At 49.6% G+C, this 19,128-nt stretch overlaps 1 protein-coding gene across 1 annotated transcript in view; it reads right to left on the minus strand.

Moving 5' to 3' along the window:
* Nucleotides 1-13,155, minus strand: part of JPT2 (Jupiter microtubule associated homolog 2) — a 35,834-nt gene extending 22,679 nt beyond the window's left edge. Inside the window, exon 1 of the mRNA XM_066576504.1 lies at nucleotides 13,027-13,155. Within this exon, the coding sequence (XP_066432601.1) occupies nucleotides 13,027-13,067 (41 nt within the window). The 5' untranslated portion in view covers nucleotides 13,068-13,155. The remainder of the gene's footprint in view (nucleotides 1-13,026) is intronic.
* Between the last annotated feature and the right edge of the window lie 5,973 nt (nucleotides 13,156-19,128).

The raw sequence follows: 19,128 nt of genomic DNA on the forward strand, positions 1-19,128 counted from the left end.
CTGGCTGACGCATCAGCGGAAACGGTAAGATACGGGGCAAAAACCGGAGTCCTCAGCAACTCAGCGAGAAGGGCACTATGGCTGAAGACTTGGGCCGCAGACATTACATCCAAAAATAAGCTCTGCGCCATCCCCTTCCAAGGGGAATATATGTTTGGGCCCGTCCTGGACAAAATCCTGGAAAAAGTCGGCGACAAGAGTAAAACCCTGCCTGACAGACAACCTTTCAGGAAACCATCCTTCCCGAAGAGGATGCGCCAGCCTCCTCCCGAAGTTAAAGGGAAAGGGAAGACTGGAAGATGGTCGTACCCCAAGGGAGGTCGGGGTAAGGAAGTCCAACCCTCCCCTGAACAAACAGGGGGTAGATTAGCGGGCTATCTAAGCCAGTGGCAAGGGGTAACGTCTAACCCTTGGGTACTCCGAATAATCGAAGCAGGGTACCAAATTGAATTCCACTCGCTACCCCCTAGGAGATTCCTTATAACCTCCCCGGGGTCCCTACAGGAACAAGGGAACCTCATAAAAGGCGTTCAGGAACTTAAGGACCTAGGGGTCATTACACAAGTCCCCGATTACGAAAGGGGTGAGGGATTTTATTCCCCCCTATTTCTAATAAAAAAACCGAATGGTTCCATTAGGACTATATTTAATCTTAAAGCCCTAAATCAATTTATCTCGTACAAAAAATTCAAGATGGAAACAGTAAGATCCATCGTCCCACTAATAGATCGAGATAGTGTAATGTGCACCATAGATCTTAAAGATGCATATTACCATGTCCCAATAACGGCAGCCCATCACAAGTACCTGAGGTTTGCTCTGCGGGAGGGAGACAAGATCCAACATTACCAATTCACGGCCCTTCCATTCGGAATCTCCACCGCCCCTCGGGTATTCACGAAAATCGTTATAGAGATGGTAGCCTACTTCAGGCGGAATCAGATCCGCATATTTCCGTATCTGGATGACTTTTTGTTGGTGTCAAGGACGGAGAAGACCATGCGTATAGACCTATCCATGGTCTTATCCACCCTAAACAGTTTAGGGTGGATAGTTAACAAGCAGAAGTCCGACTTGAACCCTGGTACACAAAAGGTGTACCTGGGAGTATTACTAGACTCCCACATCCAGGAATCCCGGCTTCCATCATCTAGGAAGGAAGACCTCACCCAAAGAGTAAAATCCTTCTGTCAGGCTACGGCGGTTTCCATTAGAGAAACAATGAAGGTGCTGGGCATCCTGACGGCTTGCATTCAGATAGTCCCATGGGCACAGGCCCATACCCGGCAATTACAAGGATTTATCCTTGCCAACTGGGACAAACGGCAGACATCCCTGGATAAGAAGGTGAGCCTGTCCGTCCGAGTCAAAGAGTCCCTACGCTGGTGGACCTCACAGAGGAACCTAAGCAAAGGTACCTCTTGGTCACAAGAATCTACCGTACCCATCACAACAGATGCCAGCAAAACGGGATGGGGAGCCCAAGTAGCCGACCAAAATCTACAGGGGATTTGGGACCCCCAAGTAGCTAAACGCTCATCCAATTTCAGAGAACTAAGGGCAATCTGGGAAGCCCTTCAGGCGGCAGAACCCCTTATAAAAGGAAGGCATGTCAAAATCCTAACCGATAATATGACAGCTCTGTCATTTGTTCGTCACCAGGGGGGAACGCGACACCCGCACCTGCAACGACTGGCAACAGAGATACTCCGCTGGGCGGAATCCAACGTGCTGTCCCTCTCAGCGATCCACTTAAAAGGGTCCACAAACGTCGCTGCCGACTTCCTGAGCAGACAGAGCATCCATCCAGGAGAATGGGGACTGAATCAGCGAGTCTTCGACCAACTAATCTGCCAGTGGGGAGAACCGCAGATAGACCTGTTCGCCACGAAGAGAAATTCAAAGTGCCAGGACTTTTACTCGCTGAACCCCAGAGACAATCCACGCGGGGTAGACGCCCTGTCCCAAAGCTGGGACATGGACCTAGCCTACGCCTTTCCTCCCTTCCCACTGATCCCCCGCACCCTCAGGAAAATCCAAACCAGCCGGGCGTCAGTCATACTAGTTGCCCCTATGTGGGACAAAAGGCCCTGGTATCCCCTGCTAAAAGCCTTGGCGATCCAGGGTCCATTCCTACTACCAGCCGTAGAAGATCTTCTCCTCCAGGGCCCACTAACATACCCAGGGGTCGAGAAATTGAAGCTAGCAGCATGGATGCTGAAAGCATGATACTGCGTGGGAAGGGACTCTCCCATAATGTAATTACTACCCTAACAAAAAGCCGTAAACCTATCACGATAGCCATCTACGATAGGATATGGAAAAAATTCACAGAGTTCTGTAAAATAGAGCCAGGGAAAATCCCAGGAATTGACATTCCCGTAATCCTGGAATTTTTGCAGGCAGGCCTAGAAAAAGGCCTTAGTCCTAGAACCCTTAAAGTCCATACAGCAGCACTAGGGTCCTATCTAGATTTTCCCTTGGCAGAACACCGCTGGGTGCGTAGGTTTCTCAAAGGGGCAGAACGGCTTCGACCCTTTGTTAGAGAAACCTTTCCTACCTGGGACCTAAATATAGTCTTAACTAGCTTTTGCCAATCCCCCTTCGAACCCCTTTCACAACTCTCCTTGAGGCTGCTCACACTAAAAGTTACCCTTTTAGTTGCCATAACATCGGCTCGGAGAATAGGGGAATTGCAAGCATTACAATGTATTGAACCATACATGGTAATACAAGACGACAGGATTACCTTCAAACTAGACCCAGCCTTCCTTCCGAAGGTAGTGTCAAAATTTCATAGGGAGCAGACGATCACTCTGCCCTCCTTCTGTCAAAATCCCCGTAACGAGAAAGAGAGAGAATTTCATAACCTAGACGTTAGGAGAGCTGTTCTAGCGTACCTAGAGGCCACCCGCTCTTTCCGTAAAAATAATAACCTCTTCATTCAATTTCAGGGGCCGGCAAAAGGAAAGACGGCAACTAAGAGCACCATCGCGAGGTGGATCAAGACCGCCATCCAAGAGGCATATAAAGCCAGGGGTCTCGACCCTCCGGGAAAAATTAGAGCTCACTCCACTCGCTCTCTTTCCTCCTCTTGGGCAGAAAAAGGCCAGGCGTCTGCCGAGCAGATCTGCAAGGCGGCGACCTGGTCGAGTATACATACATTTACCCGACATTACAGGGTTAACGTCCAGTCGGACAAAGACCTGAGTTACGGACGTAAAGTCCTTCAGGCAGTAGTCCCACCCTAGGGCCACGTATAATTTGGTATACTCCATATGTAATGGGGCCGTCGGGATGACGCTCTGGAAGGACACGGATTACTTACCGGTAGTCCCTTTTCCAGGAGTCATCACGACGGCCCATAGTTCCCTCCCCTTTAAGAATAATTTATGTTCTTCAAATGTAAATATGACCGAATAAAGGTAAAATTTGGTTTAGTAAACATTGTCCACCGTAATGATTTATAAGTCACTGAAGCATGGGTGGAAAGGGAGGTGCTTTTAAACTCTTCCTGTCCCTACCTGGGTCAGAGGGCAACCTCCATATGTAATGGGGCCGTCGTGATGACTCCTGGAAAAGGGACTACCGGTAAGTAATCCGTGTCCTTTTATGACGTTCAACATGCGATTATATAGGTGGGGTCCCTTTACTTCCATTCAATATTCAGTTAGCAAGCCTAATGGCCCTTTTACACGCAACGATTATAGGCCAAATGGATAAAAATGAGCTATAACTGTTACATGTAAATGCGGGTATTGTGCTCTTTTCACTTGAACGCTAGAGTGAAGTTCACTTAAAATCCATCGTCCACACCTCTGAAAGCCTGAGCCAATACATTCTATTTGAATGTATTTCACTCATCTTTCAAAATACTGCAGGATGTTCTCCTCATGGCATGCCCGGAGGAGAACAATGGAATGTGACAGCAGCTGTTTACACAGCTGGGAGTGTGTTTAAACACAAGCTGGGCTCTGCAAACAATACATGCAAAGGAAGATGATAAAGTGTTAATGGCCATTAACACTTTATGCAAATAGATCGATAAATCTTTCAATCCTTTGAGAGATTATCTTTGCATGTAAAAGGGCCTTAAGGCTCAGTTCATGTCAGTATGATGCAAATGGTGCTTGATGATCCCACTGATCTACAGTAGGGACCGTAGGGTTTGTCAGTTTGCTGCAAGATTAGTGGCGCCAAAATTTAGAATGGAGGCGCTAAACAAAACCCCAATTGGCAGTGCGAATATAGTCTAAGATCAGATTCCACCAAGCAAAGAACTCACAAAATGTCCATATCATGAGAATCAGATATCCAGATATTTGGCATTAGACGGGAGGACTGTCAAAAACTGTTGAAGTGTACCAAGTCCTCTCAGACACCCCCAGCTGAGAGGTGAAGCCCAGTGAGGACATCGCCTGAAGCATGAAATGCGTTAACGAGGCCGCAGGTGAAGCCACTTCCCCGGCCATTGTTCTGTCAGACACTGAGGCTTTTAGGCAGATGTGATTTACACGCCGCTGACCGGGTCGCTATAATTAACCCTAATAATGCCAGGAATCATGGTAAAAGGAATGAACATTGAACAGCGTTGATCTGCATCTTCTAGGTCACAACCACACAGTTCACATATTACAGCCGGCTAATTCTAATATTTGCATCGACTCTGAACATGTAATTATGGCGCAAGTGATTTGGTCAATTTTAGATTGAAAAGACGGGCGTTTGCCCAAGAGAGACACCCGCTATAATTAATGCCATAAAGCCTGACTGAAATTACTGTTTTTGTAACCTAGTTTCTATTTTGGATTTAATGCCTCCTAAATAAAGAATGGCCGATCTTGTATAGAACTTTTTATATTCTGGATACACAGGTTTGGCTAAAGGTAGAGGTCTGGCCACCGGATGTGAGACAGCGATGGTGAGCTGCTTCCTCTCGTCACATACTGAAGTAAATCACTTGGCTTACAAAACCAGTCTGGAGTTGGCCATACAGGTGAGAATTGTTGCCCAAAAATGGCCTGACCGTGGAAAGATGCTGCAATTTTTTTCCTGCACAGCATCGCAACGCGGCACCATGCAGGGAAACAGCGCAAATGTGAATGAACTCATTGAAGAGAACGGGTCTCATCTGTGAGTCTTGCACAATTTTCTCACCAGTGTGAAGCCGGCCTAAGGCTTCCTTCACGCAAATTTGGGGCTTGTAAAAAAAAAACAAAAAAAAAAAAACGCATGACTTTTTAAGATTATTTTTCCCTAAAGACATTTGTGACATGCAAATATAATACAAGGGTGATTTTTAAGTCAGTTTTGCTGGAGGCAACATGGGAGTCCCTTTACCCCCCCCCCCCCCCCACCTACTGGAGTGAGCTTAAAGAAAAAAAAAAGTTTGCAAAGTCACATTTCATGAAGGTCTATAAAAAGTACCGTGAGGCCGCTCTCACACGGCCCACTTTTTACCGTGATTAGTGTGGCGTTTCAAATGCCCCGCTAACCACGGTACATCACTCCCATTGGTTTCGATGGGACTTCGCAGACCAGCGCTTGAGCACAGCGTTTCTAACGCCGCGATTTTTGAGAGCTGTCCGCTCTATTTTCACGCTTTTACGTACCTCATCATGAGGTGCGTTAAAAATAAACGCTGCAACTTGCGTTTAAAAATACTGCGCAAAATTGCGGTTTCAGATGTGGCATATTCTGGACGAATGCGTGTGAGCAGCCTTACATGGGACAGCTATCGGCTCAATAATGGCTTCAAAAAGCAAATTCAAATAGCAGCTCAGTGTAAAAATGGCCAAAGCCGTCCGGCCTACTAAGACATGGAAGACTGTGGTCTTATCGGTAGGGGCTAAACGTGCAATGCTTGCGTGCAGCAGTGCTAAGGAGCGGCTCCATATTACCCAAATACGTAATTTTTCAAGAAGTTTTTAGCTTGGTTCCAAAAACAGTTAGTTCTTGGGCAATCCCAAAAACAGACAGTAATGACTTAGATCCGCAGTGAATTAGAAATTGACGTTTTGGAATCGCCGCGGATGGGACAGATTCCATTGACTGCAATGGAAGCCATATGTGCGATTCCCGCACGAGAATAGAGCATGCTGCGATTCTTCCTGCGCAGGCGATTTCCGCTCATGTGTGGAAGAATCATTTTACATTGCATGCTATGGACGGCATAGGTGGGGAACCCGCGGCGGATCCCGCAGCAGAAGTCTGCCCGTGTACCTTGGGCCTAAAGTGGTGAATGTATCCAGCTTTGCCGCTCTCACACCAAGGATATTCACTCTTTGGGCATTCACATTCAATGGGACCTGGAAGGACGTCGCATGGCACTCACATGCTTTGCGATGTGCTACCCTAGTGCGATGTTTATCATTGAAGTCAATGGGAAACACTTGCGGTCCTAAGAAGCGCGAGTTCGCAATTTCACAGAAGCAATGCGATTTTAAGGCAAAAACGCTTCGCATATCCGTGAAAATTGCACGTTGCCAAGTGCAGCATCAGGCCGATATCACGCTTACCCATGTGAATGTAGCCATAACTGTATATTCTACATAGTTGCTACCTGGTAATATTCCCTCTAACCGCCAAGTGCTGCTAACCCAGGCGGTAAGCTCAGACACACGAGAGATTTTCCAGAATTTTGCAAAGCCTTCTTGCTCAAAAATTAAAGCAAAAAAAAAAAAAAAAAAAAGGCATTGGTATAGATTGACATTTGCTCACATTTGAAGCCGTTACTGGTGGTGGGCCTCATGTACGTACATTAAACCAGCACAGAAGACTGGAGGTGTTACCGTGGCAACTGAGCTGATGGCAGCTTCCATTTCCAGGACTGCTTAGTAAAACTATGGGCATTTCTATGTTTAGTCCTGAAGTGTGTTCCTAGTCCATAAATACTCCCTGTAGTAACCATCACCCAGATATATTGTACCGCTAGACACCGTCACACGATATGCCGCGCCTTCGTGGCGGTTACACCTACAATTATCACACTGTCTAGCAGCGCTATTCTCAGACGCCCTGAGACACACCTGACAACTCCCACACAGGGCATGTTAGTCAGCGTATGTATGCATGCATGTGTGTGTGTGTGTGTAACTGTCATGTGAGATTACATGTTCAGTGAGTGACAATGCATGTGTGCTTGCATGTAGACAGCATGTGTATTTGTACTTACAGATGTGTGCTTTATGTAGTGCTCTATGGTGGCATTTATGCTCCTATGCTGTATTATTTGGGCACCGGGTTATGATGGTATTGCTCCATTGCTGTATTTGAGCCATTAGGAATATATTATACATAGCAGTATGGCGGTATTATTTATACACGTCGCTGTATTTGGCCGCTGGCTGGATACATTATATATAGCAAACTCAATAATTGACCTGCGATGATCCTTGCTGAAGCTCCCATGGGGCGCAGTAATTACCAGGATTAAGCCTCTGTAGCCAATAAAAGCTGACAATGCAATTCTTCAATTACAGACCCTTTTGCATGAACATGAATGTGCCATTGCCCCCGACCAGCCCCCCCCCCCCATGTGAATACGCCGCCCCATGTGAATACGCCGCCCCCGACCAGCCCCCCCCGCCATGTGAATACGCCGCCCCCGACCAGCCCCCCCCGCCATGTGAATACGCCGCCCCCGACCAGCCCCCCCCCCAATGTGAATACGCCGCCCCCGACCAGCCCCCCCCCCCCCAATGTGAATACGCCGCCCCCGACCAGCCCCCCCCCCCCATGTGAATACGCCGCCCCCGACCAGCCCCCCCCCCCCATGTGAATACGCCGCCCCCGACCAGCCCCCCCCCCATGTGAATACGCCGCCCCCGACCAGCCCCCCCCCCCCATGTGAATACGCCGCCCCCGACCAGCCCCCCCCCCCCATGTGAATACGCCGCCCCCGACCAGCCCCCCCCATGTGAATACGCCGCCCCCGACCAGCCCCCCCCATGTGAATACGCCGCCCCCGACCAGCCCCCCCCATGTGAATACGCCGCCCCCGACCAGCCCCCCCCATGTGAATACGCCGCCCCCGACCAGCCCCCCCCATGTGAATACGCCGCCCCCGACCAGCCCCCCCCCATGTGAATACGCCGCCCCCGACCAGCCCCCCCCCATGTGAATACGCCGCCCCCGACCAGCCCCCCCCCCCATGTGAATACGCCGCCCCCGACCAGCGCCCCCCCCCATGTGAATACGCCGCCCCCGACCAGCGCCCCCCCCCATGTGAATACGCCGCCCCCGACCAGCGCCCCCCCCCATGTGAATACGCCGCCCCCGACCAGCGCCCCCCCATGTGAATACGCCGCCCCCGACCAGCGCCCCCCCATGTGAATACGCCGCCCCCGACCAGCGCCCCCCCCCATGTGAATACGCCGCCCCCGACCAGCGCCCCCCCCCATGTGAATACGCCGCCCCCGACCAGCGCCCCCCCCCATGTGAATACGCCGCCCCCGACCAGCGCCCCCCCCATGTGAATACGCCGCCCCCGACCAGCGCCCCCCCATGTGAATACGCCGCCCCCGACCAGCGCCCCCCCCATGTGAATACGCCGCCCCCGACCAGCGCCCCCCCCATGTGAATACGCCGCCCCCGACCAGCGCCCCCCCCCCATGTGAATACGCCGCCCCCGACCAGCGCCCCCCCCCCATGTGAATACGCCGCCCCCGACCAGCGCCCCCCCCCATGTGAATACGCCGCCCCCGACCAGCGCCCCCCCCCCCCCCCCATGTGAATACGCCGCCCCCGATCAGTGGACTAAAGAGCTTGTTTGCCAGATGAGCTCATTTTTTTTATGCCAGTATAAAAATGCTTCATCAACATCAAATCTCCCCACGTAATGCGGATGACTGCAGCCTGTAATAAGTGTACAAACCATGGTAATGAATGACCATAGCCAGCGCCAATGGGCATGCTATAATGGCGATTAGCACTCATTACAGATCGGTGCTTCTGTGCTGCGATTTTTCGATCTCACATCCGTATTGCGGGGTAATTCAGTGTGCTGCCCCCTAAGGGACCTTCCACACATGTGAAATATTTCCGCAATATGCACCTAAAGACTCGGCTGAATCTGCTCTTAGGGGACCTTTTAGACGTGCAGATTATTTCTGCAAGATGCACCTAAAAATCTGAAAATTCTGCGCCCAAATCCGCACGTATAAGTGTGGGTTATGGAGCAGCGGTTGAAGGTTGCGCACACACGGGCCATTTTCCGTTCCGATATTCAATTGCAAAAAAAAAGTGGTCTAAAAAATTACATTGAAATAGCATTTTTTTTTCTTACCCTGAAAGACACAGCCTACGCCCAAGAATCCGTAAGACGCAGTTTAATCTGCTGCTGTGGCTTTCTGCCCCATAGTCGGCATGAATACATGCAGATTCTGGTGTAGTTATATTGCGCACATCTGAAGGCTTTCTTACGGGTGGAATAACTCCGCCAGGACGCAGAAGAATTTCGCAGGACTAACTGCAGATACTGAGTCAGAATTGCAGGCCGATTTGGCCTCATGCCCACGGCCAAAATATCGCAGTGGAATCAGACCCCCTTCCCCAGAGGACCTACACTCACCTGTCCGGATCCGCCGTGAGAGTCTCCACGAGCGGAAAGGACGAAAACCACAATTGTAGGCCCACGTGAATAATGCGAACAAACTAGCGGTCTATCGGTCAAATCGAAGGTAAACAAAGCATCTGTATACTTGCACACCCCGACAAGTGCGGACCCCCAGTAGCGCCACCTGCAGGTTTATCCCCCGTGAAGTGTATAAATGGTGGACAGGATATTATATAAACACTTGCAGAGCGCCGCTGTAGCGCACACCGCTGACAAGATGACCCACCACAAAGCCTGGCAGGAGGTATACACACGCCAACATCCAGACCGCCCCGCTGGCAGCGCTACCGCAGCACTTCAAGGGCCTGCCTGAGGAGAAATGGCCACACCTCCAGCCATAATAAGGGATGACGCAGGACAGTAGCGGTCCAACACTCAGTGGGCTGAAGAACGCTCGTGTTCCAGAACCATTCCACCATGACAGCTGCCTGAACCGTGCCTCATCCTGTAATCCAGAAATCTGCTAATCCGGCAACCGTTTCCAGCATAGAACTATAATAAATATCACAAATCCTTACAGGTGAGATGTAAAGGGCGCCCGTCACAGAACGTCTGACCGCTATAAACTATGTTATGGGGCTCAAAGGTGAGAGAACGGAAGTCTGGGGAGCTGCGTCTCATCCTCACCGGAAGTCCAGCGCTGCGCCCCAGAGGAATCAGCCCGGCGCGACTTCTCAGGTTATACGCTCGTGCGCTCACTGATCTCAATGCCGATTCGCAGCAGACGTCACCCCTTCAATTTAAGGGGGAAATCTGCTGCGGAGCAGTATTCAAAACCGCAGTAAATGGTGAGGATCCGGGACAAAATCCATAGAGCAAAATATGCCCCGTGTGAACCCAGCCTAAGATGGCTATACACAATAGTGGAAGGTCGTGGGGACAGAACGTCTTATGTGTACGGGACCCTCCTAACCCTCCCGCTATGAATACAAGAATCGGGCACCGGTGGACGCCAGCATATCCAATCCTTTGTGCCAGCGGGAGATAAGCCGACAGCCACAGGCTGCTCAGATGAGCCCCGGGGAGATTTCGAGGTTGGGAATAGCAGCCGCTCGGCCAAGAATGACGGAGAATAAGGACCTGCCACAACCACCACCAGGTGTAACCAGGCTCCTTAGTACCCAGCATGCCACAGGCGAAGACTGATGCACCTGAACTTGAGAAGCTGAGCTGCATCTTAACATTCTCCAGCCGGCAGACTGATCCTAATCTTACCACACAGACCTGATGCCAGCTGTACCACCCCATGCCAATTAGTACCCAGAGCAATTACTAGCAAGAAGTGCTCTAGTGATACAACCCATCAGGTAGTGACAGGTGACGCACAGCGAGGTGGCCAGACATTGCTAAAGAGAACCCCAGGCAAGAGAGTGTGCATGGAGACTTCGAGAAATGCTGGATGGCCACCAGCTCTTATGGAACTACAACTCTCAGCATGCCCCAAGCCTGTAACTGGAGCAGAAATTTGAACACGGTGGCTCAGCATAGTGCCCGGCTTCGGGGGGAGGGGGGTTTGCAGGGTATTCGGTATATAGCAGAGGTAGAGCAGCTAATTTTGCACATTTTGAAAAAAGGCAGCTATGACCAAGTGCCCAAGGCTCAGAAGGACCCCGGGCATCCAATAGAGACCTATTTCAAGGGATGCCCAGCAATGCTTTCCTTAGTCACTGCCATGATCAGCTGTGCCACCAGCTGAGGACATCCCAACCTGCCAACTCATAAGTCAACCTGCCAGTCCCGGACAAAGACAGCTTCTCCAACTACTAGTGATATTCCGCCTCACCCGTGGACAGGGGGCCTTAGTCTAAGACACTACATGCTACGGTCACTGGCCAGGGATGCCCATGGGGTCAGTTCTGGCCGGCCAGAGCAGCATGCAGGGATTTAGACTAAGAATGTATGCATCAGGTAGTCGGAGAAGCCAGGCGGTCATCTTTGTTTGCCAGGACCGGAGCGTTACTTTAGGATTATCAAAACAGGATTTCCTTCTTCTAGAAACAGCGCCACTCTTATCCTTGGGCCAAGTCTGGTATTGCAGCCTGCAACTGAAAGGGACTGAGCTGCAATATCAGCCGTGGACAGGAGTGGCGCAGTTTCTGCAGAGAAGCAATCTGGTTTCTCTAACCTCCCCCATTCTATCAGCTGATTACATTGTAAGCAGTTCTCCGGTGGGACGTTACTGCGGCCACAACATCAGGGACTTCTCACAGAGGCAGGAGACCTAAGCCCCTTCCCGGCAGCAGCGTACAGGTAAGGCCGGCGACACACTGCCACATTCTGCGTCCTGGCCTGGCCACAGGTCTCCTGACCATCATGATGGTTGGAGGTCGGATCAGAGGACCGGCGGTCAGGCCATGACACGCTTCCGTAAAACAAGATGCAAAGCGGAGGCCAAAACGCGGCAGCGAATCACCGGCCCAGAGGACTGCAGCGTAAAAACACGACAGCGGAACAGATAATCGCTTGTCATGCGATTCCCTAATATAACGGTATATGCGAAAGAGCGGCGATCTACAGCGTACGTGAAAGTCAAGACTCGTCGCCCACCTGTACGGAGGACTACAGGAATATCAAGGCAAGGATGGCAAACGATAACGCGCTGCGGGCACACTTGGCATTTTTATTGTGTTTGAGCAGCAGCAAAAAACTGCATTCTTAAAAAAAAAAACAAAACAAAAAAAACCCCTGCATGCATTTTTCTTTTTTTTTCCATACGAGATCTCGCATACCGAGCGGGCGGCGTGGCACAATATACATGACAATGCCATCAGGCTGGCTTCCTGCTCCGCACACACCTTGTGCAGAACAAAGCCGGGCGCGCCTGCAGCATCACACGGGAGCAATAGTCTGCACATGGCTGAGCGGAGGCAGACATACACCGCTGCTTAACCCTTTATGGGAGGCAGCCAATGACTGCAGCCGCCGATGGATGCCAGGGCTAGCTGCAGTTCTCTGCACTGTAACCCCAAGAGCTTACAATCTATTTTACATAAAAAGCTAAAAAAAAAAACAACCACTACTGAATGATGGCATCCGCCCAAATACCGCCTGGCTGATGGACAAATTTATTAAAAGAGTTAGTTTAGCAATTTTTCGTTACAGTCATAGATGACGAGATATATAAAGCGTTACTCGCTGGCGGTCAGAGGGGCGATAACTCTGGCTGTAAACGCAGAAGAGCGCCTTATAAATGATCCGCTGCTGCGCTTTAAATTTGCAACCGATGGCGATTAAAATGCCAATGATTACCAAATCTCTTGTATGTGTACAATGCAGAGGAGGAACTGGGAAAACCTTCTGCTTGTGGCTTTGTGCCCCCTCCCTGCTGACCATGCCTGCAGACACTGCGGTTATAAGATGCCACTGCCGCCCCGCCGCTCCCTGCGTCCCCCAGCAGCACCATGCCTCACCTAGAGCTGGGCTTATTGGAGGTCTCTAGGCCCTGGAACATGTTGGTAGAAGTCGTGTCACCGTCTGCCAGGAGGAGCGTCCGAACACTGAGACAGCAGCTCACTACTGAGTTGTCAGCGCCGGGCAAAGCGGGCTGCTCCCTGATTCGCCAATGGAAGAATCTATCAAGTTCTTACACCAATCAGCGGGCAGATCTCTAGAGGTTGCCGCCCCTTACTTCCTCGCTGCGTACTGGTGGACTCATACATGTCAATCGTCAAGTGTAAGGCCGCCTATTGGACAGATATGGTTAGAGGCGGGATTTAGAGTGTTCTGTCTCCGCCCAGGCAGCGTGGATGACGTTCCGTGAATGAATTTGCGGGAATGTGAGAGTAGTGTGATGTGGAGGCGAGGAAGCGGGAAGTGGGGGCTGCGGCGGACGGAACTGATGGATCCACGTGCTCTTTCACCCCTCAAAAACGAAGATCTTTTTTCACCTTTTTAGTTTTTCCTGCCCATTTAAAAAAAAAAAAAAAGTAAAAAAAAAGTGCAACTTTAATTTTTCTGCTTGTTTTGCTGGACGAGTTGTACTTTTCAATGGTACTATTTAATGTACTGAAAAAGTTTTAAAAAGTTTGAAGTAAAGTGAAATGGAATAAAATACAATTTAGCTTTTATTTCGGGGTGTGTGTCTTGTTTTTACAGCATACAGACTGCAGCAAAAGTGACATCACTTTACTCTGAGGTTCGGTACCATTAGGGCTCCTGCACACGCAGACTATGCCGCGCCGTCGCTAGGCGATGACGCGGATCCCGCGACCTTTCTGCAATGATGATTGAGGACGGGCTGTGGGACAGACGGCTTCCATTGACTTCAATGCAATCGGTCCAGGCGGAAACCGCACAGAAATGGAGCATGCCTTCGTTTTATTACATTGCACCGCACAAACCTGCAATTTTCATGCAATGCGTTTTTAAAATTAGAAAATGCTATTGTCTTTCTTGTGAGAAAATCACAAGCGGCAGCGATGTTTTTGCGAGAAAAAAATTGTTCTGACGCTCAAAAATTGCGCGAACAAAGACGCGGTTTTGCATACAGTTTTTTTTTATCATATTTTTTCTTTGGGGCGGGGTGATCAATGGAGCACAATTCTGGTGTATTTTTTCTTTGACGGCGTTCAGCGCGCACGATAAATAATGCATTGTTTTGATAGATCACACTGTTCTGGACGCGGCGACACCAAATTTATTTTCAGTTTATTTTGTTTTAACTTTTTTTATTATAAATATGGGAAATGGATTTTTCAAAAATGTTAATATACTGTATTTTTCGCTCCATAAGACGCACTTTTTTTTCCCTCCATAGCGGGGGGAAAATGTTGCTGCGTCCAACACAGTGAATGTCCCGAAATTCAATGCAATCGCCATTTGTTTGCGCGATCGTGAGTTTAACGTGCGACCACGATACGGTACTTTATTTTTTATAATAACACTATAAAAAACTCTTTATTCTTCCACTTAGTTTAACTTTTTTCTAATGGGGACTTGAACCTGTGACCGTTTGATTGCTTTTGCCATATACCGCTGTAGTGGCCTAAAATTACATATCTGGCCCCTCCATAATTGTCCATCACTGTTCATATATGTGTCCCTAACTGTCTGTCATGTCTTCAGTGTGTATTGCATGTCTGCAGCACCCAAGAGGTTAATGTCCACGAGCGGAGAATCATTGAGATTCTCCACTCGCGGTCGGCAAATCGCAGTATGCTGCGAATTGCCGCGATTCTCCGTGGTCAGCCTATCTGTCAGATAGGCTGATCGTGGAGATCCGTCTGCCGGCTTCTGCTCCCACGGCGGAGATACGCCAGGGGATACCACAACACCTGTGCACAGGCAGCCTTATTCAGGTAACCGCACCACTAGCGTTGCCTGGAGAGGTCTGCCAGGGCCTCGGCAAAGGCTTGAATGCGTCCCTCAGGGGAGGAGATAGTAGTGCCACCGTCACATTCCTAACAGTTACCCCCGCCATCTCCTCAGCTGTGGGTCCTGCGCCTCGGTTACTGACGACATACTATTAAGATCAGCACTGAGTGGCAAAGAGGTGCTTTCTCTGATAAGTAACGTTTTCTGCTTCATTGGATGGATGGACATTGGGGCATTAGATGAGAAACATCACAATTCAAACACCCTGCAACCATTGCTGAAAGAACACAAGCCGGTGCCGGCATTTAAGTGGCGAACACAAACCAGTAGGGAATTCTCCGTGCGTTCTCTGGGCCGCTCATCCATGTGGAAGCACTCAGTTGGTTAGGAATCCATCCTTACAGATCACATACCCCCATACATGCTGCCTTCCCTGGAAGTTGGGATCTTCCAAGACAATGCAACATGTCACACGGCTAGAAATGTCCGACAGTGGTTGGAAGAACATGACCAAGACGTCCAAGGACTTCCCTGGTCCTTAATGCCCTAAACTTTAGCCCAATTGATCTTCTCTTGGACCACCTTGATCATTGTGTTCGCTATATGGACCCATCTGTGGGATGCCGTCAGTATGGCTCCAGATACCTGAGACAACCTACCAGCTCCTTATTGAGTCACCCCCAACCCGACCAGCTGCTGTCAATGCGGCACACGGTGGTTACTGAGGATATTAGCTGGTGGTCATCATAATGTGACTGTTACGGTATACTACCCTTGATACGCCAGCCCGGGTGCCCTAGATCTCACCCACAACCCCTGTCCCTGCCTCCTTGCCTCTACTCCTGGCTAATCCCAGGCGGGCAACTGGGCGGAGGTCCCTACTCTCACTAGGGGCTGAAAAAGGGACGCTGGCGTACCTGGATGGAGAGGGTAAAATACCGACAGAAAGGGAAGATGTAAATAACCAACATGAATAATACTAAGCAGAACTGAGGCAGATGGAAAAACCTGGCGGACGATAGCAAAGTGTAGCAGACAAGATGACAGAGGAAGGAGACCAACAGAGGCAGGCTATCTAGCACACTGAGGGAAACCAATAACTGGCAATGATTGCCAGTCTCTGCCCGACCTTTAAACAAAAGCCTCCGCCCAGGGGCGGAGAGAGGGAGGCAGCCAACTCCCAACAGAACACAACAAAAGGGAGCTCGTGCACGGCAGCTGCACACAATGGTGCGCGCGCCACCAGCACCACTCCGCCCACGCCGGCCAGGCACCCGCGCCCCTGGCAGCCGGACAACAAGCCGGGGAGACGCGCCCAGACCGTGGGACCCCGCACACCGCCGCCCCGGGAGGACCAACAACCGCCGCATGGTAACAGTGACTCATCTCTGTATTATTTCTGTTAGGGCTCTGGAAATTGGGATTTTCCGCAAGAAAATCACTGAAAAAAATCGTGTCTTTATTCCTGTGATGTTTCAGCGTCAGCGATGCTTTTTTCTGAGAATTATCTCTCATCGCATGGCTGCTGCCCGCAATTTTCTTGTGTTCATTGTCTCTATGCTGTAACATGGGGCTCAGCTAATATTTATGCCATACCTCCCAACTGTTGAATAACAAAAAGAGAGACAGCATCCCCATTAGTAATAGCTGCTCTCCTTAGTAGCCTCAGTAGTAATAGTGACCCCTGTTATGAGCCTCAGTATTAGTAGTGACCCCCATTTGTATCCCCAGTCTCTATAGTGACCCCCGTAGTAGACCTACATCCACCCAACAAGCATTTAACTCACTTGTAATCCCAATTTCTGGAACCACTGCTGTAATTAGTGTGACCTTTGACCTCTCCACTGGCATCTGTGTGCAGGAACACGGACACCAGGGGAGAGATCAGAGGTCACACTGATAACAGTTGCCACTGGACTGAGACTACAACTAAATTAAATGCTCCTCACAATGAAGGTGGCATATGCCTCCTGCCACTCGAGACTATGGGAGAGCACCCCAAATACGGGATCGTCCATCATAATCCGGGATGGTTGGGGGGCATGGGTATGTGTCTGACCTATAGCTGTGCCTTGTCATAAGTATGTATGCTATAAGTGTGTATAAATATCCATGCCTCTTCAGATCCAATCCATAAGCCTGAAGAAGAACCCTGCGTTGGTTTGGAAGCTCGCTATTATTACATCATGTATTTTTGTTAGCCATTAAAAGGTATTATATCTACAAGATTACGTGGATTCTCTTGCTGAGAACAATCACATTTTGACCTATAGCTGTTCCTGGAATCGGCCATTGGGTATAAGGCCTCCCCACTGTCCTTCTGAAGTAATGAGCTACCTATGACTCTACATAGTCAGTGAGATCTGCAGCCAGCAGCAGCATATAATGCAGAAATGAAATGACGGAGACCTTTTACAGGTGAACAAAAAGTAGTTTATTTACTTAGCAATCATACAACTAATTCTGGGTGATTGTTTTACCAGGAGATCCTCCAGCAGGTCCCCAAGAGGCAGGCTGTGCCCAAAGTGAGCGTCTCCTCTGTGCCTCCATGGGTGCCCGTGGCCACTACCTGTCACTGGTGGCCGGGCTACCCACGGCTGTTGTGTTCACGTTGCACGCTGCTCTCTGCACCCCAGTTCTAGTCCAAAATCCTTGACAGATAAGGGGGACCGTCACTTTATAGAACCGTCCAACTTCTGTAACAGCAGTAACTTCACACGGACCGACGTTGGCCTCCAGTTTACAGTAAAATTCTTTAACCTTCAGTTTCCGCTGGAGGAGGGATCACTGAATATATGATATGAACGGCATTCCTGCGGGACTTACTATACATACAAATGGGAGGTTCTTAGCCCACAATTTCATCATTGTGAGAGCCCATCTGCCAGCGACAAGGCGACCTCTTTAGATGGGACCCTACACTACACTGACCGACTTACCTCTGTGTGCACCTAGGCTTATTAGCTGAGAGTATGTAGCATTTGTGTTACTGACCTATATCTATCTGGAATGATTATACACATACAGTCCCTGGTGGGAAAGTGTCGCTCCTTGCTCTATATATATTTCCTGGTCTTGTGCTTCTGTGACTACTAAATAATGGAGGGGAGGCTTTTACTAGTGATTCGGGAACTGCTAAAGTTACTGGGAGGGTTAAGGGGCTGTTTGACCACTGGGGAAGTAGAGGGGCTGTTGTGACTATTAAGGAAGAAAAAAGTGTCTGTTCGGATTATTGGGGAAGAGGAAAGCCTATTAGCGCAGTTGGAGAAGATATGGGGGCTAATGGTGGATGGGGGGGCACTTTTTGTTTAAAGTATGGGACCTATTTTATGAATTTAGGCAATGAAGCGGAGGCTGAGTAGCTGTACTGTAAGTACCATAAAGGGTTACTGCACGTTGAGACTACTCGTGTTAGCATGATAGCCAATGTGATAACTAGTAAAACTGCAAATCCCTTTATTGACCTAAAATGAAGATTTTGTGCTTAAAAATCCCTGTAAAGCGCTGGCCACTAGGGGACCTTCCATCCTTCTTATTAGCTGTCGACTGCCTGTTAATAAGTTAAAGGGGTTGTCCCGCGCCGAAACGGGTTTTTTTTTTTTTTCAACCCCCCCCCGTTCGGCGCGAGACAACCCCGATGCAGGGGTTAAAAAAGATCACCGGAGAGTGCTTACCTGAATCCCCGCGCTCCAGTGACTTCTTACTTACCTGATGAAGATGGCCGCGGGGATCTTCTCACTCAGTGGACCGCAGGGCTTCTGTGCGGTCCATTGCCGATTCCAGCCTCCTGATTGGCTGGAATCGGCACGTGACGGGGCGGAGCTACACGGAGCCCCATTCAGAAAAGAAGAAGACCCGGACTGCGCAAGCGCGGCTAATTTGGCCATTAGATGGCGAAAATTAGTCGGCTCCATGGAAACGAGGACGCTAGCAACGGAGCAGGTAAGTGAAAAACTTCTTATAACTTCTGTATAGCTCATAATTAATGCACAATGTACATTACAAAGTGCATTAATATGGCCATACAGAAGTGTATAGACCCACTTGCTGCCGCGGGACAACCCCTTTAAATCCAACTCTAGTAAGAGGGACACCAAGATGGAACATAAGAAGTGTAGGAGTAGAAATGCTGACATGTATGTTGTTTTTACTGCTCTGTGGATTTAACAAAAAATTGAAAGCCTTGACTCTATAAAAAA

This window comes from Eleutherodactylus coqui, chromosome 8 (genome assembly GCF_035609145.1).
Source record: "Eleutherodactylus coqui strain aEleCoq1 chromosome 8, aEleCoq1.hap1, whole genome shotgun sequence".
Classification (NCBI taxonomy): Eukaryota; Metazoa; Chordata; class Amphibia; order Anura; family Eleutherodactylidae; genus Eleutherodactylus; species Eleutherodactylus coqui.